Source organism: Chiloscyllium plagiosum, unplaced genomic scaffold, assembly GCF_037043375.1.
Source record: "Chiloscyllium plagiosum isolate Xiang-an unplaced genomic scaffold, Cpla_swu_hap1 HiC_scaffold_13, whole genome shotgun sequence".
NCBI classification, from domain to species: Eukaryota; Metazoa; Chordata; class Chondrichthyes; order Orectolobiformes; family Hemiscylliidae; genus Chiloscyllium; species Chiloscyllium plagiosum.
In genome coordinates, this window is record NW_028270151.1 from 36,103,232 (window position 1) to 36,131,091 (window position 27,860).

Consider the following 27,860-nt stretch of genomic DNA (forward strand, 5'->3'; position numbering starts at 1 on the left):
TGCGCTGCCAAGATTGGTTTTAGGACCTCAATTGTTTACTATTTATATGTACAACTTAGATGAAGGGACAGTAGTATGGTTGCCAAACTTGCTGAAGACTCAAGGACAAATAGAAAAATAATTTGTCAAGAGGACATAAAGAGTGAATAAAGGGACATATATTAATTATTGGGCAAAGTGAGCAAGCAAGGATGTGGCAAACAGACTATAACAGGAAAATGTAAAATTGTCCATTTTGGCAGGAACAATCTCAATGATGAGAGTTTGAAGAATTTGGAGATGCAGGTGAATCTGACTGCCCTTGCACATGAATCACAGAAGGTCAGCAAATAGGAACATCAAGTAAGTAGGAAAGCAAACAGAATGTTATTTACCACAAGGGGAACTGAATACAAATGTAGGGAGGTTATGCTTCAGTTATACAGAACTCTAATAAGACTGCATCTAGGAGTTCAGGGAAGGTTTACCAGATTAATACCTGGAATGAGTGCATTTTCTTGTAAGGAAAGGGTGGGCAGGCCAAACTTCTATCCATTGGAGTTTGAAAGAGTAAGAGATGACTTGATTAAAATATAGGAGATCCTTAGGGGTCTTAACAGAGTAGATGTGGAAGATGTTAGAATTAAGAGTCACTGTTTAAAAATTAGGGCTCGCTCATTTAAAACAAAGATTAGATCAACTTTTTCCTCAGCGGGTCATGATTTTTTGAACTCTTCCTAAAAAGGTGGTTGGAGGCAGCATTCTTGAATATTTTTTAGGGCAGTGGTAAGTGGATTCTTGTTAAGCAAGGGGGTGAAAGGTTATCAAGGACAGGTCAGAGTGCGGATTTGAGTTTACAATCAAATCAGCCACGATCTTATCAAATGGCGGAGAGGCTTGAGAGACTGATACTTGTTCGATGTTCTAACATACATTTTAAATCCAGAGCTCTTTAGCAAATTTAAGACTTCATAAACTAACTACATTTTCTTTTTGGAGAAAATGAGGACTGCAGATGCTGGAGATCTGAGTTGAGAGTGTGGTGTTGCAAAAACACGCAGGTCAGGCAGCATCCGAGAAGCAGGAGAATCGGCGATTCAGGCATAAGCTCTTCATCATTTTCTTTTTGAAAGTTTCAATTTATGGTGGTGCAGTATTGCTGCAGTTCTGTCTGAATGGCTCAGTGAGAAGTAATTTTTCTTCGGTCAGAAATTCGTTCGTGGAATTTTCATTCCTGTATTTCTGCACAGTACCTAGACTGACACATCATTGCAAACTAAGGGAATTAGTGTACATGTACTTTGCATTTAATTAGTGCACAGACTGGTCTTCCATCAGATTTACCTCATGCTACTCAAGAGATGTAAGCACTTTGGGAAACCTGTCAGGGAATCTGTTGGCATCCTGCACACAAACAAGGGCCTTCTTTATATCATGGAAGCTCTATTTGTTGGACTTTTAGCCTCATCACAAGGAACTGCACTAGTAAGTGGTCAGATTAGTGGCAAATTCAAATATACCATGTACTTGCAATTGAAGGTTGTGGGAAAATGGAAATTGGTGGTCAGTGAGGTTGCAGTTTGGGCTCAGGATAGGCCTTGGTGGTTGCAGTCAGGGGTCAGAGTGGGAAGTAGGGGAATGGGGATGTCTCGTGGAGGCTATGGTCCAGAATGAGTGGAGATGGGAGGAAATGGTATTGGTTTCAGACAACAATGTGGAATTGATAATGTGACATCAAGAACAAGTTGCAGAGGAAACATCTGAGCACCAGAAATGATTTATGATCAGGATCACAGGAGAGTCAGAACGTGACTGGATTTTGGGATCTTGGGACCAAGAATGCAGACGATCCTGCTAAATTCTGAATTAATTTCCAAATATTATGCAAAGTTTGGAGCTATTTTCACAAAGTCATCCAGCATCAGCACCTTGGGTAAAAATCAATATTGTAACAAAGATGCAAGGATAAAGGAACAGAAGTGGAGTATTTAAACTTATTCCAACTTTCAATGAGATCACAGCTGATTTGCAATGTAACTCCTTTGCCTATATCCTCCTAATAGCTTTGGTTAACAAAAATCCATCTGATACAGTTTTAAACTAAGTTATCATGCATTAATTGTTGTTTGCAGAAGTAACTTCAATCTTTATTAAAAATTGAAAGAATTGCAGATGCTGTAAATCAGAAACAAAAACAAAAATTGCTAGAAAAGCTCAGCAGATCTGGCAGTATCTGTGGAGAGAAATCAGAGTTAACGTTTTGGCTCAACTGACCCTTCCTCAGTTCAGAGCTTTTCCAGCAATTTCTGTTTTTGTTTCAAACTTCTTTTGCCCTTTACATGATGAAGCTTTGCATTTGTGCTTACCCAAAATGATGCACATCCAGTCAGAAGTACATGCATGCTTGCTGCTGAAAAAATCAGCACCACATGGCTCAATTTAAACTGCATTAATTGGCCAGAAGAATTATGTTGATCTATCCGTACCAACAACTATGCATCTATAAGGAACTCTTCCAAAAGAAAAACTAGTCAAATTGTATTGATGAGCACTAACCCTTCTCCTACCACTGGCTCACAGCCCAGAGCTTTTGTTTTTGATTGCTCTGCTACAATAATCCCTCTTTATGGGAGATTTTATCAATTTGTTATTTCTATCCCTCAGGAAATTAAATAAAACAAGGGAAACTACTAGCTTAAGCAATACATTGTGATTGGCAGCGTTGTCTCAATAAATCCAGCTGTTTCAGGTTTTGCATATTTTGCTCAGGAATAGAAATGGGTAAAGGGATTATATTTAGTTATACAGCATAATAATTAGGATAGGATATTAAAGCCATTTTATTGTCACAGAAGTGCTTACCGTGGACCTATATCTGCAGAGATCAGATCTCCTGCTACAAGTGCTAACAGGTAAGCAGGAACCGGATACTCCATTTGGAATCTGTATATATTCTCTTGCTCATCAAATGTGCTCCGAGTTGCACTCATCAGCACTCTAATACCAGGTGGAACCTAAGAAATGAAACAGAATAAATGAACAAAAATGCTGGTTTCAGACTCGACAGTTTTTATGAAATTAAGGAGTCTAGGAAAGCAAAATACAAAGGCAATTTAATGGCATGCAGGTCAGCAATATGAAACACTTAGAAAACATAGCCAAGTAGTGTCTCTTAAATCAATGTTCTAAATTAGGGCAATATTACAAGAATACAGCACACATTAAACTGTGTTGGTCATCAGAACATGCATAATAAAGGGCCACACTAACCAACTAAGAGCAACTTAGACATTATGAAGCAAAGAAATATTTGACACAGCAAATGAAAGGTCATTACACTTGGGGAATGGTCAAATCACAGCTTTAAGTGCAAGAATCAAGAAAGCTAACACATGCATACTCAGTTTGGAACATGAGATTCTATGGCAACAGATATTTTAACATGTTTTTGAGGTCTTGGTATATATGTCTATGCTGGCCTCATTACTGTACCCCCTCTCAACTCTAAATATGATGTTAACCCACAACAAATTTCTCATTTTCAGCTATACACCCATCAGTTTTTATGTGCCAACTTTCCAAGCCCATAAGTAATATTTAAAAAAGAGCCTCATTTAAATCAACTGTGTACCATTTTGGACTAATTGTATTTTATGCTTTTTGAAGGTCAGCTACTGGCTCAGTCTGTATTATAAACATGACTATTTTCAGTTGCTGGACTTTGCAGTCTCAATCTCTAACAGTTACACCTGGCATTAGAGTCAAAACATGTGGCGCTGGAAAAGCACAGCAGTCAGGCAGCATCCGAGGAGCAAGAGATTCGACGTTTCAGGCATAAGCCCTTCATCAGCCTTGATGGTGCTTGGTAGCTGCCTGACCTGCTCTGCTTTTGCAGTGCCAAACTTTTTGACTCTGATCTCCAATGTCTGCAATCCTCACTTTCTCCAAGTTAAACCAGGCACATTGAGTTGTTGATAAAATATAGCAGTATTCCATGAGTGAAAGGAAGATGATTCCTTTGACAGTCAACAAGGAACAGATACAATTTCAGAAATGGCAGGATAGTTTCTGAACTTCCTGCCTAGATGTAAAATGGGTAAATAAAAACTGAAAATGCTGAGAATCGCTTGGTTCTGAAGAAGTGTCTTTCGACTCCTAATGTTAACTCTGTTGTTCTCTCTAGACTTATTAAACTTTTCCAGAATTTTCTGTTTTTATTTCAGACTTGTAGTATCCATGATATAGTTGGTTCTGCTATATCACATGTTTCTTCAACGCGAATTGGCTTTAATGCGATTGAAGAATTTAGTTATTTGTAGAATGCAACTTACCTTACCGTATTGGCTATAACGTGATTAGTTTAAATGGCGCAGCTATTACGCGATTTTCTTATAACGTGAGAGTGGGCATGAACAGAATTATCGTGTTATATCAGAACCAACTGTATTTTATTTGAGTGTAAAACTGGGATTATGGTCAATTGCCTGTTATACAAATCACCTGGATTTCAGATCCGATGCCTACCCCATTATTTGAGGGATTAATGTGGTCCAGCGCTTTGTTGGTTACAGCGCTCAAGTGCCAGCTACAAGTTGAAATTTCAGAACATAGATCATCCACTTCTTTGTACAAAACTGTATATGTTCCCTGAACAATTTAGATGAAACTTTTTGTAAAATAGCATAACTGTAGTTTTAACTTGTGCAATAAGCCACGAAGCACAATCAAACTGAACTGTTAAAATATCTGTTAATTAATTTGTGTTCTGTCCACAGGTAGGCCCTTGGCTCATTGCCTTTTTGTGTTTCACACTGAGCTCAGTGGTATTTTCTTGACAGTGATATTTGCAATTACCTTTCTTTGTCAGAGGCAAATTAGAAAGCAAGTCCCAAGTTTCCCTCGACTAGAACAGAAATCGAACCTGCACTGTTGGTATTATTGTGAATCATATACTAGCCATCTAGCCAACAGAGTTAACCAGTACCTAAATAAAAGAAATTCTAAAATGAAATTACATAGATTGTTCATTCAGTGGGAGGAGAACATTGGACTTGGTTGTCAAGAGGAAATGAAAATAATATGAGCTTGACCTGTACAAAATCTTGAAAGCAAATTGGGAATCCAAACAGCCTATGACCTCCTTATAGATTCCCTGCAAGTGTGATTATTGGCATAATTTTCACCTTAATTTTGTTTAAGTAAGCACATTTGTTTGAGTTGTAGCTTTAAGGAAAATGGATAAGGGTATTATAGTATTATTCCATGCAATATATGAGCATGTTGATCATTTATTGTATTTTTCTAATCAATATGGACTGAACAAAATATATTGAAGTATATCAGAAAGTGCTTAACTCACTTTGATTCATTTCCAAAGAAGCATTAAGCTTAATTCAGCCTGTCAGGTTTTTATGAGACAGCACAATATCTTTGGCCCAGAACAAAGAAAAAAATATTTGAAACTGCACTTTCTACTAACTCTTACTGTTCAGGTTAAAAAATAATACTAGAATTAGGCCCATCTAGTTCTTGTGAAGCTTCCAAGCTTTGAATTTCAATTCCCATTAATTTTGCACTTCAAACATTTTCTTCTTTTATTTCAACAACAAATGACATTTAATCACTAATGCTTTCAAAAAATTTGGATGACACTAAACATATCCCAAAACACTTCGGAGGCACAGAGGAGAATTCTAACTGAACTCACCAGCTAGTAACTAAATGGATCAAGTGACATTCTGGTTTTACACTGCTTAGCTGGACTTTCCATTGAATTCAAAGGAAAATAATATTGCACAGGGAATAAAACTGGTATTCCATCTGACCTCTCTTTTTCAAGATGCAAGTTAAATTCAAATTACCTCAGGAGTGACATTGGTAAGGATTGAGAATTTGTGCTGAAAGTAGAAATTGATAATCTCAATTTTTCTAAGAAAATTCACTCAAGCCGAGATGTTGGACAAACAACTGGTAGCACAACGGTAATTGGTAAGAGTGAGACCATTGAAAGCTAGAGTTGAGTGTCATCACTGCACATGTGGAACCTGATTGTCTGCCTATTGAGAAAGCTACCAACATATGGTATTAATTTTGCTTTGCACAAATTAATGAGGAACAATGGCATAAGGTGCAAGTAGTCTTGGTGCTAGTAGTCAGCAAAGAAAAAATATATAAAGTTATATAATAATTGCTGAGAGAAGACAAATTTAATTGAAGCTTTTGTCTTGCATTAATCAGGACAGTTTGCAAGAAATGCGAAAGTAAAAGGAAACAACACATACTGAGGGGGAGGGCCGTATTGATTCATTTGCAAGGAGACTCTAACTGGTTGAAGTTTTGCCATGAAGAATGACACAGAGTGAACTGCCAAGCAGTTTGATTTCTAAACTAGGCAACTTTAAATGTGCTGTTTTTTTCAGCAGTACAGAAGCAATATATTTGCACATTCAAATTATTTTAGACAACATAAAAACTGCAAGAGGGATTTGCTGTGATACATCTGCAGACTGAAAAAAAGATCTGTTCTGGTCAACAGATTTGTTCTCCATCCATGATTGGCTGATATATTTCAGCTTGCTACAATCTTGTAGGGATGAATAACTTTTAAAAAGATACTTAAACTTGCAGTTATTAGCTGAAAGGATGACTTGACAAGATTTCATGTTTTCAGACAAATAACTGCAACAAAAGATTAAAGCACTTTTGACTAAACATCATCCTCTGCATGTAATTTATATGTTAATCCACAAAACACAATGAACAGAATATTACACTTTTCTTAATTTTAGCATAAACTTCACAGGTATACATTACATGTACTTCAAGCAAACATCCAATTCTCCAAAGTCATATGAATCTTAGCTTCAGAGGGTTTACTTCTATTCTTTTAAGTTTCTGAACCTGACCATTTCCAATTCAGAATTGGATTTCATAGTCACAGCAGCAATGGAGATCTTTCCTCTACAACAAGATGGCTGAACTTTTGTTTTAACTCTTTACAAATTTGGTGTTTTGAATCTGAGCACGTGTTATCACCGACATTCCTGCGCAGTGAACCCATGAGAATCTTAACATCTAGACAATCTGGATGCCCTTGACCCAGCTGGCTTACAGCTCATTAGTTTTAAAGAATATCTTAGATGTTCACTTCCATGGCAAAATGAATCATGTAGTTGTTATATCCAGGTAAACATATTGATTAACAATTCGACAGAACCCAACTTCTTTTTATCTTAGTACTCATGGTCTCTCCAATTTTGGCACACATCTGCTGCCATGGTCTCCAAATGTAAATATCTTGCCCCTTCTTTCCAGTAAAAATATCTGGGTCCCCTTTAAACTCTAACATTCAAACCATGCAGGTCTGCTGTCAGGCAGACTGCAAAGATCTTCATTTTATCTAAAATGAAGATACAGTTCTCAAAGACAACAATCCTATAAACCTAATTATTGTAAAAGTTACTGTTTTACACAATTTGTTCTTAGTTTTACAAAATACTTCTAACTATATCAAAGTGAAATACAAAATAAATGACGGATTGGAAACAGTTAAAATAGTTGGAGTAAGGAGGATGACTGTCAATCAGGCTGAAGAGCTGGAAATGTAAACTGAGAAAATACTTATTGCAAAGTTAACAGAATATATATATATATTAAAGCTCCAAATATTAATAAACTAAAACAAAAACGGAATATTGCAAAAAATAAGATATGTGCAAGATTTATAATCGTCTAAGTTTTGTTATTTCTCATCTGTTTGATTGCTTGTTGCAGCTCTTTCATCTATGGTGACTCAGCCACGGATTGTACCACTGGGCCCTGGGAGATATACTGGAGGGTATCAGCTATCCCTGTGGATTCACTGAGTTGTTCACAATGTTCTTTCCAGTATTAACAAATGATATTGTCATCCTTGAGAAGATAAGCACAATCTTATGAATGAATGGGATTTTGTCCATTGGATCTCAGTCTCTATGTGATTCTATTGACTTCAAAACTTTTCAGATATTATGATCACCAACATATTGTTGGATTCTTGAGTATTCTCTTCCAACCTGTGTTTGGGCATCAGCTGTTGTTAAATTGTTGCCTTTTCCAGTTGTAACCTTCAGTTGTTCTGCCCTGCAATAAAGGCTGATTACTTTTGTTATTGGAGGTCATGTATTTCAGACCAGTTCATCAAGCCAGTCCTGAGTTGTCCCATGTCACAAGGGTTCAGAAAAGATTTACAAAGATGTTACCAGGGTTGGAGCATTTGAACTATAGGGAGAGGTTGAATAGGCTGAGGCTGTTTTACCTGGAGCATGAGAGGCTTCGGCGGAGGGAGGGGGGGACACCTAACAGAGGATAAAATCATGACGGGCATGGATAGGATAAATAGACATAGCTACTCCCCGGGGCGGGGGGGTTGGGGGCCTAGAGTGGAGGGAGTCCAGAACTAGAGGATATAGGTTAATGGTGACAGGGGAAAGATATAAAAGATACCTAAGGGGCAACTGTTTCACTCAGAGGGTGGTACGTCTACGGAATGAGCTGCCAGAGGAAGTGGTGGAGGTTGGTATAATTGCAACATTTTAAAGGCAACTGGATGGGTATATGAATAGGAAGGGTTTGGAGGGATATAGGCCGGGTAGTAGCAGGCGGGGCTAGAAGAGTTGGGATATCTGGTCGGCATGGACGGGTTGGACCGAAGGGTCTGTTTCCGTGCTGTACATCTCTATGACTTTATCTAAAGAGGAATAAGTTCATTAGGTATAGTCAACACAGTTTTGCGAAGGGTAGATCATGCCTCACAAACCTTATTGAGTTCATTGAGATGGTGACCAATGAGGGAGATGAAGGTAAAGCGGTTGATGTGGCGAACATGGATTTCACTAAGGGGTTTGATAAGGTGCCCCATGGTAGGCTATTGCACAAAATACGGAGGCATGGGATTGAGGGTGATTTAGCAGTTTGGATCAGAAATTGCTAGTTGAAAGAAGGTGGTGGTTGATGGAAATTTTCAACCTGGAGTTCAGTTACTAGTGGTGTCGCGCAAGGATCTGTTTTGGGGCCACTGTTGTTTGTCATTTGTATAAATGACCTCGATGGGGGCATAGAAGGATGGGTTAGTAAATTTGCGGATAACACTAAGGTCAGTGGAGTTGTGGATAGTGCTGAAGGATGTTGTTGGTTACAGAGGGTCATAGATAAGCTGCAGAGCTGGGCTGAGAACTGGCAAATGGAGTTTGATGCAGAAAAGTGTGAGGTGATTCACTTTGGAAGGAACAACAGGAATAAAGAGTACTGGGCTAATGGTAAGATTCTCGGTAGTGTAGATGAGCAGAGAGATCTCGGTGTCCATATACGTAGATCCCTGAAAGTTGCCAACCAGGTTGGCGGGTTGTTAAGAAGGCATATGGTGTGTTAGCTTTTATTGGTAGAGGGATTGAGTTTCAGAGCCACAAGGTCATGCTGCAGCTGTACAAAACACTGGTATGGCTGCACTTGAAGTACTGCGTACAGGTCAGGACACTGCATTATAGGAAGGATGAGGAAGCTTTGGAAAGCGTGCAGACAAGATTTACCAGGATGTTGCGTGTTATGGAGGGAAGGTCTTATGACGAAAGGCTGAGGGACTTGAGGCTATTTTCATTAGAGAGAAGGAGATTGAGAGGTGACTTAATTGAGACATATAAGATAATAAGAGGGTTAGATAGGGTGGAAAGTGAGACCCTTTTTCTTGGATGGTGATGGCTAGCATGAAGAGACATGGCTTTAAATTGAGGAGTGATAGATATAGGACAGATGCCAGAGGTAGTGTCTTTACTCAGAGAGTAGCAGGGGTATGGAAGGCCTTGCCTGCAACAGTTGTAGACTCGCCAACTTTAATGGCATTTAAAATGGTCATTGGATAAACATATGGATAGACTTCAGATTGGTTCCAAAGGTTGGCGCAACATCGAGGATCAAAGGGCCTGTACTGCACTGTAATGTTCGATGTCTATTTGTATATGTGGAGAGAACAGGCAGGTTAATTTTCATGTGTAAACTTTTGTTGGAACTAGGTAAAAATTTAAGACGAACAACATTTAACAAAAGATAAAGAGATTAAAGGGAAGGGAAAACCACACATCTTAAGAGAAAATATATACACAGTGTCCTGTAAGAAAACAAAAGGAAAAAGAGACTAGTGTATACAAAGTCATTATTTTCCAGACCATGACTGACTTCACCCTTGGAAATCTATCCGATGCCCACGGCCTGTAATCTGGATGATAAATCACTGCAGCCTGCTCATATCCCAGCAAAGATATATGTCCTCCTTTCACAATCCATAGACTTCCATCTTCAAAAGATCTGTATAAGTTCCCAAAACTTTTTTTCAAAAAAGTACATGGGATCATTCACTATATAAATTGAGACATGGAGAATAAACAAAAGGAATTTGTGCTAAATGTTTATAAATCATGTTCCAGTATCAGCTATAGTGCTAAAGACATCATACTTTAAGAAGGATATTAAGGCCATGAAGATAATGTAGAGGAGAACCAGAGATGATACTGGGGATGAAGAACCTCAAATCCATGGACACAGTAATAAAGCTAAAATCAAAGAAGACGTGGTTTAAATCATAGTTTATTTAGCTTTGCCTTGCTAAAGCTACTGTATTATTCACAAATTGTTAATTCTTTTGTTTAAACTAACTTTGGTGACTGGTATTGATTATTTAAAAAGTCTGGTTAGAAACCAGACAATGGTCAATTTTGAGGATCATTGAATGTTTTAATTTTACTGTTTTACAAATATAGGAATGAGGAGGTTGATTTGATATGGCTCTGTCTTCATATCATAACATAATAAATAGTAAGAAATCTGAGAAATGGGATATTTTTAGAATACTGTAAAGGAGAACCAAGAAATTGATACAGAAAGGAAAATTAAAATATTCATGCAATTAAGCAAAAAAAAATGATTGTACAAGTTTCGACAGGTATGTAAAATGGAAATCTGGGCTAAGACAAATATGGGTCCACTACAAGCAGAATCAGAAGAATTTAGAGTACGGAAAAGGGAGAGAAGATGACAGAAGAAATGATTACTTTGTGTCTGTTTTCAGTGAGGAAGACACAAGAAATTCATTACAGAGCCAAGTGACGAGGAAGAACAAGGAGCTGAAGAAAATTTGTTTTTGTAACAAGGTTGTACTGGAGAAATCAATGGGGCTGAAAGTTTACAAGTCCCCAGGACCTGACAGTTTATTTCCCAATGTGTTGAAGGAGGTGGCTATAGAGATACTCAATGTATTGGTGACCATCTTTCAAAATTCCAATAGATTCTGGAAATGATTCCTGCAGCTTGAAGGATAGCAAATTTCAACCCACCATTTAAGAAGGGAGCAAGAGAGATAACAGGAAACTACGACCTATCAACCTTACATCAATAGTAGAGAAATGCTTAAATTGATCATTAAGGGTTGTGACAAACAAACACTAGAATAAAAATGATCTGGTTTTGGTTCACAGAACCGTGCTGCTCTTTTGTCTGCTGGTCTGATGACAATGTTGTGACTGGTTTTGAGAGCATGAATGGCGTTGCATTGTGATCGGGTGATGTTTTGTTCTACTGTGTGAGTGTGGCTGATGAATCTGGCCTTTACACATTTCCTGGCGGTTTAAGCATACATATCAAGCTCGGGACAGTGGCCCTCCAGAGGGGTTCAAATCAACAACTCCTTTGGTCAGTCCACTGCGGATCACTCTGACGGCTGTTCCGGTTCGTCGATTGTCTCATTGGGCTCGCTGCTGACATCTTGGAAGAATTGCCAGAGTCTCATTCATCTGAAGAAATCCTCCGTGTCTGCCACAATACCAATGGGGTCCATTTTGATGGTGGGGCAGAATGTACAAAAATTAAACACATTCATTTGAGTAACTGTTATTTTTAACCTAGGCATTATTCAGAATTACTGACTGCTGAAGTAGCATGGATAGAAATTTTAATTGAACCCATTAAATGTTTATACATTACTATTATATGGTGTAATTTTGAAGTCTTTGTGAAGTTGAATGTATGTCACTTTCTATTTCTTCATGATGTGAAGGTGCCAATGTTAGACTGGGGTGGACAAAGTTAAAAATCCCACAACACCAGGTCATAGACCAACAGGTTTATTTAGAAGTACATGCTCTCGGAGTGCTGCTCCTTTATTAGGTAGTTAGTGGGGCAGGATCACAGAATACAGAATTTATATTAAAGATCAAAGTGTCATACAACTTAGGTGATGCATTGAACTAACCTAAAATGCTGTTAAGTCTTGGTCACTTAGAATGGGCTGCAGTTTCGATTCATTAATATGTAAACCCCAGAACTTCTTTCATGTCACATTCCCAAGATAACTTAAGCTTTTTAAAAAAAAGGTGACATCTCGGCTCAGACAATGCATTAAAGGTGTGAAGTTAGTCTATGTGTATTCCAACTTTGAGCCAGACCGTTCCTATTTCCAACGTAGGAATTTATAAAATATGGACTAACTGCCTACAGATTATGTGCTTTTTGAACAAAATATCTGCAAATGCAAATTCATCCCACAGACTTTTATGTGTGCGTGTGGGGGGCGAAGGGGGGGCGGGGGGAAGAGAGAGCGCGAGAGAGACTGTGTGTGTGTGTGCGCATGTGTGTGTGCATGCGCACGCGCGCATCTGAGCAGGGTCTGCGCAAGTGAGTGTGTGTGTTTACATCCAAGAGAGAGTGTGTTTATAGTATGTGCCAAGCAGAGGAGGCGACAGAACTACATCATTTACATGCACACAAAGAATAAGGAACTGCAGAAACTTGACATCACCACCAGCAGTAACCAAGCCTACCCCAGCATCAGAGTTGAAAACAGTACTGCCACGTGGAAATCAATCGTCAACCTTACGAGACCACACCCTTCAACTGGAAGAGATTGAAGTTCTCAGCCAAGGGCTCGATTTCTGCCCCACCATCAAAATGGACCCCATTGGTATTGTGGCAGACACGGAGGATTTCTTCAGATGAATGAGACTCTGGCAATTCTTCCAAGATGTCAGCAGCGAGCCCAATGAGACAATCGACGAACCGGAACAGCCGTCAGAGTGATCCGCAGTGGACTGACCAAAGGAGTTGTTGATTTGAACCCCTCTGGAGGGCCACTGTCCCGAGCTTGATATGTATGCTTAAACCGCCAGGAAATGTGTAAAGGCCAGATTCATCAGCCACACTCACACAGTAGAACAAAACATCACCCGATCACAATGCAACGCCATTCATGCTCTCAAAACCAGTCACAACATTGTCATCAGACCAGCAGACAAAAGAGAAGCCATCATCATTCTGAATAGAATGGACTATTGCAAGTGTACCGACAACTAAACAACCAAGAACACGACAGACAATTACTGGCCAATCCGACCAAAGAACACACTCATGAACTAAACACACTGATCAAGACTTTTGATTCATCCTTCAGAGTACCCTATGTACTCTCATCCCACCTATTTCTCAAATAGGAGAATTCTACCGCCTTTTGTAGATACATGAAGCTAACAACACCTGAATGTCCCATCATATCAGGCAATGGGACCTTCTCTGGCTATGGCATCTTGAAACCCATTGCACAAGGGAGCCCCAGCTTCTGTTGTGACACTACAGATTCCTTACAGAAACTCAGCACCCACCCACCTGTTGAATCAGGTGTTTCAGCACTCTAAACCAGCATCCCCCACGACGATGGCATCACTGCAAGAGCCTCAGTACTCAGTAACAACAACTGCCAATCGCCAGGCATCATCCTGAAACTCATCCGCTTCATCCTCGACCACAATGTCTTCACCTTTGACAACTAGTTCTTTGTCTAGACACATGGTACAGCCATGGGGACCAAATTTGCACCCCAATATGCCAACATTTTTATGCACAAGTTTGAACAAAACTTCTTTGCTGCACAAGACCTCCAACCACCACGATATACCAGATTATTGACGACATTTTCTTCCTCTGGTCTAATGGTGAAGAGTCACTTAAACAACTACACAGTGATATCAACAAGTTTCATCCCACTATCAGACTTACCATTGACTACTCTTTCAAATCAGAGCTGAAAAATGTGTTGCTGGAAAAGCGCAGCAGGTCAGGCAGCATCCAAGGAGCAGGAGAATCGACGCTTTGGGCATAAGCCCTTCTTCAGGAATGAGGATGATGTGCCAAGCAGGCTAAGATAAAAGGTAGGGAGGAGAGACTTGGGGGAGGGGCGTTGGGAATGTGATAGGTGGAAGGAGGTTAAGGTGAGGGTGATAGGCCGGAGAGGGGGTGGGGGCGGACAGGTCAGGAAGAAGATTGCAGGTCAAGAAGGTGGTGCTGAATCTGAGGGTTGGGACTGAGATAAAGGTGGGGGGGGGGGGGGGGGGGGGGGGGGGGGAGGAGAAATGAGGAAGCTGGAGAAATCTGCATTCATCCCTTGTGGTTGGAGGGTTCCTAGGCGGAAGATGAGGCGCTCTTCCTCCAGGTGTCGTGTTGTCATGGTCTGGCGATGGAGGAGGCCAAGGACCTGCATGTCCTTGGTAGAGTGGGAGGGGGAGTTAAAGTGTTCAGCCACAGGGTGGTTGGGGCGGGTGTCCCAGAGGTGTTCTCTGAAACATTCCACAAGTAGGCGGCCTGTCTCCCCAATGTAGAGGAGGCCACATCGGGTGCAGCGGATGCATCCCCATCAAGGACAGGCACCTCAGTACTTCACTCCACCGCAAACCCATGGGTAACCTCACGATGCTGCACTTCTCAAGCTTCCACGCTAAACATATTAAAATAGCCATCCCTATGGACAAGCCTTACGCATACATAGGATCTGTTCAGGTGAGGAGGAACATGACGAACACCTGAAGGTGCTGAAGGACACTCTCATAAGAACAGGATACAATGCCCAACTCATTGATTGCTAGTACCGACATGCCACTGTGAGAAATAGTAATGACCTCTTCAGGAGACAGACATTGGATACGACCAAAAGGATACCCTTCATTGTCCAGTACTTCCCGGGAGCGGAGAAACTATGCCTTATTCTTTGTAGCCTGCAACACATTGTCGATGAGGATGAGCACCTCACCAAGATCTTCCCTACACCTCCACTTCTCACCTTTAAATAACTGCCAAACTGTAAACAGATCATTATTCGAGGCAAACTGCCAAGCTTTCAGGACAACATCGATCACAACACCATACAACCCTGTCATGGGAACCACTGCAAGATGTGTCAGTGTCAACATGGATATTACCATTATACCACCCATCATGGACACGGCAGGTACTCATGTGACTTGGTCAATGTGTTCTCCCTCATATGCTGCAGGCAAGGATGCCCCCAGGCATAGTACATTGGCGAGACCAAGCAGACGCTATGACGCCATTCAACGATTGCCAGACAGGGATGTTCAGTGGTTAAGGACATTTGGCCTCGGATCTTCAGGTGACTGCCCTCCAAGGCAGACTTCGGGATACACAACAATGCAGAATGGCCGAGCAGAGGCTGGTAGCCAAGTTTGGTACCCATAAGAATGGCTTCAATGGGAACCTCGGGTTCTTGTCACACGACAGGTGACCCCACTACACTATACACTCATGTACACACACACACACTTACAATCACACTCGCACAGACCCTCTCTCATACACTTGCTCTCTTTCAGATACACCCCCCCCCCCTCTCACAGGCATATATTCCATCACACTCGTACACACACCCACACAAGTCTATGCAATGAATTTGCATTTGCAGATACATTCTATTTTATTCTATTTTGTCTATATACAGTCAATCCATGTGACATTTTATAAATTCCTTTGTAAACAGAACTGCTCTGACTCAAGGCAAGAATACATACTGACTCTAACCTCACACGTGTAATGCACTGTCTGAGTTGAGATATCACTTTTCTTTAAATCTTAAGTTATGTTGGGTATGTGACTTGAAAAACATTCTGGGTTTTACATATTAACAAATTGAAACCTGCAACCCATTCTAAGTGATTAAAGACTTAACAGCAATTTACGTTTTTTCAATACATCATGTGAGTTGTATGACACTTCAATTTTTTTACTATAAATTCTGTGTCCTGTGATCCTGACCCACTGGCTACCTAGCAGCGTTCCGATAGTTCGTACTTCCAAATAAACCTGTTGGACTATAACCTGGTGTTGTGAGATTTTTAACTCTATTTCTTCAGGCTATGACCCAGTATGGAACAAAATGTACTTTCACTTAAACATCCATTTAATTTTTAAATCTAGCACTGTATTGCCATCTGTGAATTTCAAATAACAGTAATGTGAGCTCATCGCATTATCACACATATGCGCACCATCATGTGCTGTGAGTATTTGAAGACAATCCAGTCATTGCAAATGATATCACCTGTATTTTATGACCAAACAAAAACATTTGGAAAAAACATGAGATGTATTCACTGCGACAACAGATTTTATTACTGTGGAAATGATGACCAAAAGTTGTATATTAGCTTCTATTAACAGGTGGCAATATTTCATAGGCTGAATAATTGAGAATAAGATCTCAGGTTTCCTCTGTATACAGGGAATGTTTTAATTGTGGTGGCAGTATCTTTTGCTTTTCCAAACATGCAGTCTAAGTTGGCCTCCTCATTGGAAATGTTGCCTGTTATAGAGTATTCAAAATCTGTGTTGACAATATTGAAGTTGCCACATTCAAATTCAAGACTGTTCTTGATCATAGGTTGATGTCAAAGTTATTTTACATGCGGCATTTGCCAGTGTGAGTTCCAATGTCATGTGCTTGTGGAGTGCATTCTTCTATATCTGATTAACATCCATTTAATCTTTAAATCTAGCACTGCATTGCCATCTGTGAATTTCAAATAACAGTAATGTGAGCTCATCACATGGTGCGCATATATGTGACAATCATGTGCTGTGACTATTTGAAATCAATCCAGTCATTGCATATGATAGCTAAGAAAAACAAGAAACAATGCACAAACAGCTGCAATCATTTCAAATAGCAGTACCACTTGGGCTGGAGCAAAGTAACAGTCAACAGAACATAAAAACATAAGAACTAGGAGCAGGAGTAGGCAATTCAGCCCATGGAAATGCTCTGCATTTAATATGAACGTGGCTGATCTCAAGTTGAAAAGTGTGGCGCTAGAAAAGCACAGCAAGTCAGGCAGCATCCGAGCAGCAGGAGAATCAAGTTTCGTGCATAAGCCCTTCATCAGGAATAGCTGATCTCATCTCAGCCTCAACTCCACTTTTTTGCCCATTCCCTATAAGCTTTTACTGCATTACTAATTAAAAACCTGTGTATCGCCTCCTTAAATTTACACAGTATCCCAACATCCACCACACTCTGTGCTGATATATTCCAGAGTATCATGGCTCTTTGACAGAAGCAATTCCTCATCTCTCTGCCACCCCTTAACCAAAAACTAGGACCCCTTGTTCCAGCTTGCCCCACGAGGGGAAACATCTGCTCTATGTCGACTTTATAAATTCCCGTCAGCATCTTATATACCTCAATTAGATTGCCTCTCATCCTTCTAAACTCTCTTGAGTAAAGGCTTAAACTGTTCAATCTCTCCTCATGAGACAAACAAAAGAGGAGTGAAAAGCCTTAGGTACAAGGGAAGAAAATGGGGTCAGTGGAAAAGGAAATGGCAGAGATTAAAGAAGGAGAAGAAAAGAAGAAAAGGGAGCAGGGACCACTTGTAAAACTTGTCTTTATTTCAGGTCTCTTACTAATTCATTCTTTAAATAATCTAAACCAGTTTTTGATCAGCATAGGTAGTCCCTGTTCCTATCCTGTTTTGTCTTGCATCAAAGTTATTTTGTTTGCTCTAAAATGTTTTTCAGAAGTATTGTTGCTTACTTTTTTTAGAACTCTTCTCCCATATATTTTGACTCTATTGCCTTATAGGACATGAAAAACAATACAGTATTAAGCACAGCTACAGATCCAAAGCGAAACAGTTTACAGCAGTATTACCTGTATCTTGATGAAAAATCTTAGCGTCAGCAGTTAAACTAACCTACATATCATTGTAAATGTTCACAATTGCCACATAATCTGAACCAATACTCGGATTCAACATGACAGAATTTATCTGATGACATAGTCCAGCTGCAAATTAACAAATGGCAAACAAATTTACTTGTTATCTATTTGAACTCCACAGCATAATCAACTGTTTCATTGATTCATTGTTAATATCAAGTAAAAACAATTAAAGCAATTTGAATAGCATGTTTCCTACCATAACTGTAGCGGAGTAAGTACTCTTGACAGCAGGTGTGTCAAAGCAGGGGAAGAAGGACCTGTTACACACTGAGTGACCGTGTGTGAAAAGGAATGGTTTGGAATTTCCACTTGTTAATTCTGGATCCAGCCACCAAATCTGTAAGTATGAAAAAAAGCAAAATACTTGAATCACTGACTGCTTTAAATTACGGTTTTACTTTGTGATTATTGCATGTTGTTGGACAATTGGTCTTAATTTCAGTTCTGATTTCTGAATCCTGTACAATCACTCTCCAGTTGGTGAGATCTGAAAATAAGATTCAGAATCCAATATTTTATGTCATTGTTGTTTATGCCATTGAAAGATCTGGTGCATCTTAGAATGCATAAAGACCATAAAATTGTGTTACATCATTAATATGGAAATATTTCAACTAATGCAGCAAACAGAAATATATTATTTTGGAAGAAAGCAGCAGTTGACAGTTGAAAATCTACACATTCATTGTGAAAAAGATTTAGCACTGTGCCTCTTCTGAAATTAAACTTTTCAGCTCATTTCTTATGAGGCCATGTGTAAAACAAGTAGAATGACGTGCTGATGTCTATGATTAATAATTCACATGACACTGGGAGTTGCACTTCGGTAGTAAGCAGGTAAATCTCAGCCATATGAAAAATACACACAAGAAATTGTCCAAGGGAAAAGTGGAGTTTCCCTGATGATTTAAAATCAGATATCTTTTGATTATAAACACAACATAGAACTTTATAGCATGCAAAATATTTTCTAGTTTTAAAGTTTGTAGCTCAGTTGGTTGGATGGCTGGTTTGTGATACGAACATCATAGGTTCAATTCCTGCACTGACTGAGGTTTCCATGAAGGGCTCTGCTTCTCAGTCTCTCCCCTCACCTGAAGTGTGATGACCCATGAGTTAAACCACTACCAGGTATCTCTCTTGAATGCGATTTTACCTTACTTTACCTTAAGTGATTGCGCCACATAGAAGAAAGCATTAACAAGAAGGACACTGATTACTCCAAATCTTTAATTGTTCTGATATCACCATGTAAATCTGTACCTCTGCTCAAATTTGTGGTGGTTTGAGTAAAATCAAGACACCTTCAAGAATTATGGAAAGATAAAACATGTAATGTATAATTATGTGAAAGAGAATGCTAAAACATGTGATTCCAGCAGAAAAAAAATTAATACATTGTCAAAGAGGCAAGAGTTGTGGGAATTATACTTCTCGAAATGTTGCTGGAGGTTACAAGGATCGAAGGGATTTGAACATGAAGATGAGAACTTTCAAATTAATTTATTGGTAGATTGTGAGCAAGAGGTCATGTGGTCAGTGGCTGATGTTCCTGCCTCTAAGCTAGAAGCTACTGGTTCAAGTCCTGCTCCTTGATGGCCAAGGAAGATTAGTTTATAATGTAGCCCAAAATGTTGAGTTGTAAGCAGATTTTGTTTTACATTTTTTGTTTTAGATTTAGCTTTTTAACTTAGGTCACTTTTAAAGGCATTTCAACAAAATAAATATTCTGCCGGATCACCAAAGCAAATAAGCCATCTTATGTTTTCACTCTATGTAACACACTAACTCAATTTCAGAACAATAATCACTAGTATTATGAAATCAGCCAGTAGCAACAGATGATTGATTAGGAAGTCCCCAATTCTACTATAAATTGAACAAACAATTAAAAACTAGTATTTAACAAAGGATATATTTTCATTAATGTCTACTCATCACTTAACCATTTTAAATCGTCCTGTTTGAACAGACTTTGGGACAAAAAGGAACAAGACACCTCTGGGGTCTTGTTCAAAGCACTACCTTTCGGTCTGAAACTGGAGACACGATAATGAATAAAGGCTTGTTCATTTTACAGACAAGATGAACCCTCCAAAAAACTCCATTGTCTTCATGTTTAAGTTTATATGTGCATGTGGAAAAATCTAATCAAGCTGATCAATTTCACATTATTAACAAAGTAGACTTCAACAACAACCTATACTAAGGAGAGGGTTCTTAATCCAATGATTGAGTTTATAAAAAATGGTTCTGTGAGCCATAATTTTGAACATATCTTATATCTTGTTCAGGCTATAACTTGAGTCATTTAAAGCTAAGCTAGTTTTCGGGGGCTGTTCTCAGATCAGACTATAGAATATTACAGCGCAGTACAGGCCCTTCAGCCCTCGATGTTGCACCGACCTGTCATGCCAATCTGAAGCCCATCTAACCTACACTATTCCATGTACATCTATATGCTTGTCCAATGACGACTTAAATGTACTTAAAGTTGGCGAATCTGCTACCGTTGCAGGCAAAGCATTCCATACCCTTACTACTCTCTGAGTAAAGAAACTACCTCTGACATCTGTCCTATATCTATCACCCCTCAATTTAAAGCTATGCCCCCTTGTATTCGCTGTCACCATTCTTGGAAAAAGGCTCTCCCTATCCACTCTATCTAACCCTCTGATTTTCTTATATGTCTCTATTAGGTCACCTCTCAACCTTCTTCTCTCTAACGAAAACAGCCTCAAGTCCCTCAGCTTTTCCTCGTCAGACCTTCCCTCCACACCAGGCAACATCCTAGTAAATCTCCTCTGCAACCTTTCCAAAGCTTCCACATCCTTCTTGTAATGCGGTGACCAGAACTGTACACAATACTCCAAGTGCCGCCGCACCAGAGTGTTGTACAGCTGTAGCATAACCTCATGGTTCCGCAACTCGATCCCACTATTAATAAAAACTAAAACACTGTATGCCTTTTTAACAACACTGTCAACCTGGGTGGCAACTTTCAAGGATCTGTGTACCGGGACATCGAGATCTCTCTGCTCATCTACACTACCAAGAATCGTACCATTAGCCCAGTACTTTGCATTCCGGTTACTCTGACCAAAGTGAATCACCTCACACTTGTCCGTATTAAACTCCATTTGCCACCTCTCAGCCCAGCTCTGCTACTTATCTATGTCTCTCTGTAACCTACAACATCCTTCATCACTATCCACAACTCCACCGACATTAGTGTTGTCTGCAAATTTACTAACCCACCCTTCTACGCCCTCATCCAGGTCGTTTATAAAAGTAACGAACAGCAGTGGACCCAACATTGACCCTTGCGGTACACCACTGGTAACTGGACTCCAGGATGAACATTTCCCATCAACCACCACCCTCTGTCTTCTTTCAGCAAGTCAATTACTGATCCAAACTGCTATATCTCCCACAATCCCATTCTTCCGCATTTTGTACAATAGCCTACTGTGGGGAACCTTATTGAACGCCTTGCTGAAATCCATATACACCACATCAACCGGTTTACTCTCATCTACCTGTTTGGTCACCTTCTCAAAGAACTCAATAAGGTTTGTGAGGCACGACCTACCCTTCACAAAAGCGTACTGACTATCCCTAATCAAATTATTATTTTCTAGATGATTATAAATCCTATCTCTTATAACATTTTCCAACACTTTAACAACAACTGAAGTAAGGCTCACTGGTCTATAATTACCTGGATTGTCTCTACTCCCCTTCTTGAACAAGGGAACCACATTTGCTATCCTTCAGTCTTCTGGCACTATTCCTGTAGACAATGACGATTTAAACATCAATGACAAAGGCTCGGCAATCTCCTCCCTGGCTTCCCAGAGGATCCTAGGATAAATCCCATCTGGCCCAGGGGACTTATCTATTTTCACACTCTGCAGGATTTCTAATACCCCTTCCTTGTGAACCTCAATCACACCTAGTCTAGTAGCCTATATCGCAGTATTCTCCTCAACAACATTGTCGTTTTCTCGAGTGAATACTGTCAAAAAATATTCATTAAGTACTTCTCCTATCTCCTCTGACTCCACATACAACTTCCCACTACTATCCTTGATTGGCCCTAACCTTACTCTCGGCATTCTTTTATTCCTTAAATACCTACAGAAGGCCTTAGGGTTTACCCTGATCCTATCCGCCAACAACTTCTCATGTCTCCTCCTGGCTCTTCTGAGCTCTCTCTTTAGGTTTTTCCTGGCTACCTTGTAACCCTCTGTTTTAAAAAATTCTCAAGGTCAAGGACCAGGCTCGCAGGAAAGTAGTCTGACACAGAACAAACAGCCAAGAGGCGAGTCTGCTAGAATATAAGTGTTTTATTCCCCGCAGTGTCCCCACAACCAGTCTCGTACTTACAACGGGTCTGGTTTATACTCACTCTACGTGTTACCAAAACTGGGAGCCGTCAGTTCTCGTAGAGCGGTTGCCAACAACCCACGCTCGGCGGTTAAACGTAACCCCGGAGCAGGCTCTACCGAACTGGAGACTTCTCCAGCTGATATACCCTTTTCCAGATATAAACATTCATGTGAACAGCAGAGCAAGGCTAAAAAACACATTCCATTCTGGTTACATACAGATAAGAAGATTCACACGGGAAGGTGTATAACAAGATTCACACGGGACTAAGCGACACCTTCCATTTTCGGTTAGAGCAGAGCAAGGCTAAAAAACACATTCCATTCTGGTTATTCACACGGGAAGGTGTATGACAAGATTCACACGGGACCAAGCGACACCTTCCATTTTCGGTTAGATTCACACATGTATTGGGACACAATTTTAACCCTTTCACCACATTCCACTGCTTGGCCCAATACATGTGTTGCATAATGATTCACACATGTATTGGGACATAATTTTACACCACATTCCACTGCTTGACCCAATACATGTGTTACATTATGCCCATATGTATTCTTTCTAACAAGCGCCTACGTACACGCCAAATATACAAGCAAGTCAGGACATTACAGCATGTTAAAATCACCAGGACCGCTACCAGGATCGACAAGGGTGGGAACAGGAATGTCCCCGCAGTGGAGGACATACCACTCAATATGTCCCACCAATGATGAGCTGACTCCACGTCCACTACACGGGCAGCATGTACTACCTCCTGTCCATGTATAAAGGTAGACACCGTAACCTTGGTGACATTGGTTTGATGCTTTCGTAATATCTGCTTAAGCTCCTCGGATCGGTCCAATGCCCGCTTAAACCGATCCAGGGAAATGTTCCAGGGATTCCTCAGCACTTTCCACTGCACCTTGGTAAAGTGGCGAGCACTGCTATAAGTGGTCAACAAATAGGTGTGATTCTGCCAGTGCCACTGATAGACATTTGAGAGGCATCCCGAGAACGGTGCTGAGGGAAGCATAGGATGTGGATTATTGGTAGCCACACAGAGCGTGTGTGGCCCAATCTGCCACATCATGTCCCTTGGAGTCTCAACAGTCCATTCGCACAGGGCCGTTCCCTTAGTCAAGCAAGGGTCCCGATACCTGTCCATCAGTAGGCAAGTTTTCCCCTGATCAGTCTGTTCACAAGCGGACAGATCATAGGTAATATTGGTATCTGGGCTAAACCACTGTCCCCTTGTCTTCAGAAAATAATATCCAGAAGATGTAATCACTGGTAATACATAATATCGACAGACCGTAACAGTGTGGGTTACATTCATGGTAACAAAGTATCCGTTACACATAGTTGCGTTACACCATGTTCGCTCTGGATGGGTTATCATCCACAATTTCTCAGATACATTCCATAGTCCCCTCCACGCCTGTACATTGGGGGATGTTACCACACGCAAAAAGCGTTCTTTCTGTATTTGAGCATGCAACATTTGAATATGACAGGCAGTCCAATTTAACTGAGCCGTAATGTTCTCAAACAGTTCCTGAGTGGCGCCCCAGACATCCAGTTCCCATTGCAGAGATCGTATCATTATTTCAGCTGTCTCTCCTTGAGTCATCATTACGGATGGCATCCACCTTCCAATAGTATGTAGTCCTTGTGAGGTGGCCTGTCCCGTGTTAGATAATTTAGTACGGGTTACCTCAGAGTCAATGGCATTCGAGATACCCATAACAGTTCCTGCGCCTCCCAGCAGGGTGTCGTACCACGCTCGTCGCCGCCTCTTGGTATGACACTCGGGTATGAGGGGCAACTGTACCCGCCAATGAACATCAGTGTGCAGTACCGCCCGGGCCATCTGTTGACAAGTTGACATAATAGGGGCCAACTGTGTTCGATGCGACCGCACGCCCCCCGTGGCACCCCTCTTCGGTGCTGGCCCGCCCCGCGTGGGGTTTAATAACGCCTCAGACGGGGCGTTCGTCGAGGGCAGTACCATTATTAACCACATGAATCGATGACGATTCCGAATATCGGTGGCATTGCGCAGCCACAGATCTTCCCCCCGAGCTGTGACGCTCCAATGAGTCCCCGTTGTCCCGCATGTCTGGGTGCGTCGGTCCCACAAACACGTCTTGACTTGGGCATTTACCACCAGGGTGCAATTAGGCGGTATGAACGATATGTCATATTTTTCCCCATCCCGGCGCATGTAGCACTGTGCACACGTGTACAATTGACAGTCGCTGGTGAGAGTCAGAACAACGCACTGCTGACCGGGTTCACATGTAAAGTCGTCCTGCGTCCGTCGCTGGCTACTGGCCTCCCACCGCACCTCATGGCGGGCGACCGGTACCAGCGTCCAGGCCGTGATACCGATGCCCTGGAGTGGCCATCCGATCGCGAACATCACCAATAGGAGTCGCAATCCCCATGACCACCCCATGTTCAAGGCGGAGGGTCAGCCTGCGGGTGCATAGCAATTACAACATTATTTAGGTCTCACGTAAGTAGCACTGGTTCGCCGGGACGTTTGCCCAGGTCGGGTCTCCGGGGTACATAATGGTGACCAGACTGTCCTTCCCCTGTGCTATGATTTCGGCCGGCCTGGGGGGGCCGGTCGTCTGGCGCACCCATACCTTGGCCCCCTTAGTGTCAGTAGACCCAAATCCCCCCGTCCCACGCTCAGTAACCGTAACGGGAGCTCCCATCTCTTCCACCGTTGTAAGGTTACATGGCTTAATGACCAATTGCGCTATTCTGTCCCCCTTCTGTATCACGTAAGGTTCAGCGGTGATGTTGACCAGGATCACCCCCAACTCCCCTTGGTAGTCTGCGTCAATTACGCCTGCCATCACATCAATCCCCTTTAGTGACAGTCCCGACCGCGGGAGGATATGCCCATAGGTTCCAGGGGGACAAATCAACCCTAACCCGGTCTTAATCACCGTAGGTTTCTGTTGGATCAAAGTCTGGGCAGTTAGTGCTCGTAGGTCCAGTCCAGCCGAAGCCGGCGTGGCCCTTACGGGAATATCAGCTTCCTCAGCGAACTTCCACATTTTAATAGGCTGAGTCTTTGGGGTATCACATACTCGTATCATCCTATTCAAGGGTGTTACCCCATTTCCTAATGGGCGGTTATTAATTTGTTTCACCACCCGAATTAGTTGCTTCCTCCAACCCGTTAAGTCATTGCAATCTCCTGCTTTTCGTAGTGAGGACTTCAGAAGCCCATTCATTCGTTCTATAAGTCCCGCAGCTTGTGGGTGATAGGGTACATGATAAACCCATTCCACGTGGTTATCGTGACACCACTGCTTTACCGCCCTTCCTGTGAAATGGGAGCCATTGTCACTCTGGACCTGTATGGGCAATCCATAAAATTGTTCAATCAAATCTAAACATCGCAAGGTAGCCTGTTGATTGTTGTGACGACAGGGATGGGCTACCAAAACCCCAGACATAGTGTCCACAGCTGTACATATGTGGTTACATCCTTGTGAGGAGGGTAAGGGACCCACAAAGTCCATTTGCCAGCTCTGGCCCGGACCATCCCCCCGATGGATATGTCCCATCATGTGTTGGGGCACTCCCTGCCGCTGATGTTGACACTGCTCACACTGGTTTACTGCAGTCTTAACATCATCTACCATAAGATCTATTCCTCGGTCTCGAGCCCAGTGCAAGGTTCCTTGCACTCCCCAGTGCCCAGCCTTAAGGTGTGCCCATCTAGCTAGGTCCACTGAGGTGCCCCTTTGCACCATCATGGTTCGGACGATACCATCCACATATCGGTTATGTAGAGCTTCCACATCATTTCGAGAGGTATGGGCATCTACGTGGGTGATGTATATGACCAGGTATTGAGCTTTCTCCCATATATCCTCCCATAACTGTTTACCCCACACTTCCCTATTCTGGATCATCCACTGATTGGCCTGCCAAGTTGGCATCCATTGTGTCATGCCGTTAACCACTGACCACGAGTCAGAGAACAAACAAACTCCCATGACCCCTGCTTGCATGACTACCATATGCACTGCCTTTAATTCTGCCCACTGACTACTTTTTCCCTCCCCTAATTCTTCTAGGGTAGTGCCTTGTTTTGGGTTAAAGGCGGCAGCTTTCCATCTACGCTGTCCCGCTTTCCACTGGGCTGACCCATCTACGAACCAAGCCGTGGCTTGTTCATCCGGGGTCAGTTCATCATACCGTTTTCCCATCTTAACGGGTGATTCCTTGTATTCAATCACCTCAAACCGCTTTTCCCCTTCCTCAGGGGCCTCCGCCACTTGCTCATGTAGGACTGACACTCCTTTCTGTCCAGTCCGCACTCTCTCCGACACATACCATTTCCATTTAATGATGCTGCTCTCTTGGGCAGTTCCTATTCGGTGGGTAGTGGGGTCACTAAGTACCCACGGAAGAATAGGGATAGCTGTTCTCATGATCACTTCATGTCCAATGGTCAGGGCTTCGGTTTCCACCAAGCCCCAGTAGCATGCTAATAACTGTTTCTCAAAGGGGGTATACCGTTCCCCTGCTGGGGGTAATTTTCGGGACCAAAATCCCAGTGGCTTACGGGTTCTTTCCTGTTTTTGCCATAAGCTCCAATTGGCATAATCCCCCTGTGCTGAGACTTGCAGTTCTACAGGTCCTGACTGTATCTTTCCCAAGGATACAGCTTGCTGTATCGCTTGCTTGGCCATTTCAAATGCAGTTTGATGGACCTCCGTCCATTCGAACGCTGCCTTTTTCCTCGTAACTCGATACAAAGGTTTTAAAATTTGTCCTAAATGGGGAATATGCTGTCTCCAGAATCCGAATAACCCAATAAATTGCTGCACGTCCTTCTGGGTGTGAGGGACGGCAAAGACCTGAATCTTATTTTTAGCTTTCGCAGTGATTTCCCTTTCCCCCTTGTTCCACACGATTCCTAAGAATTTTACCGTTTGTGAGGGACCCTGGATTTTGGCTGGGTTGATCTCCCACCCATATCCTCGCATATGTTGAACCAGTTGGTCCAGCAATTCCTGAACCTGCTTCTGACTTGTCCCCTGTATCATCATATCGTCAATATAGTGCGAGATCATCACTTCGTCAGGCACTTTAAAGGCAGCCACGTGTTCTGCAACTATCCGGTGGCAGATAGTAGGGCTATGCAGATATCCTTGGGGCAGTCGTGTGAACGTGAATTGTCTACCCTCCCAAGTGAATGCGAACTGTTCCTGCCTATCTTCGGGAATAGGAATTGTGAAGAAGGCATTAGCCAAATCAATTACTCCGTACCACACCCCTGGATGATGTTGGATTCGTCCTATAATAGTGACGGCATCCGGGACCGCTGCCGTCAAGGCCGGAGTGTGACGGTTTAGTTGCCGATAATCTACCGTCATCCGCCATG

At 41.7% G+C, this 27,860-nt stretch overlaps 1 protein-coding gene and 1 pseudogene across 2 annotated transcripts in view; one reads left to right on the forward strand and one right to left on the reverse strand.

Annotated features, from left to right (window-relative positions):
• rnpepl1 (arginyl aminopeptidase like 1) overlaps positions 1 to 27,860 on the reverse strand; it is an 84,868-nt gene that overhangs the window by 30,015 nt on the left and 26,993 nt on the right. For both annotated transcript variants that reach the window (XM_087993526.1, XM_087993525.1), the window contains exons 2-3: positions 18,261 to 18,401; positions 2,842 to 2,993 (exon numbers count right to left, since the gene is read on the reverse strand). In XM_087993526.1, the coding sequence (XP_087849652.1) occupies positions 2,842 to 2,993; positions 18,261 to 18,401 (293 nt within the window). The remainder of the gene's footprint in view (positions 1 to 2,841; positions 2,994 to 18,260; positions 18,402 to 27,860) is intronic.
• On the forward strand, positions 13,854 to 15,344 carry LOC148148301 (uncharacterized; annotated as a pseudogene).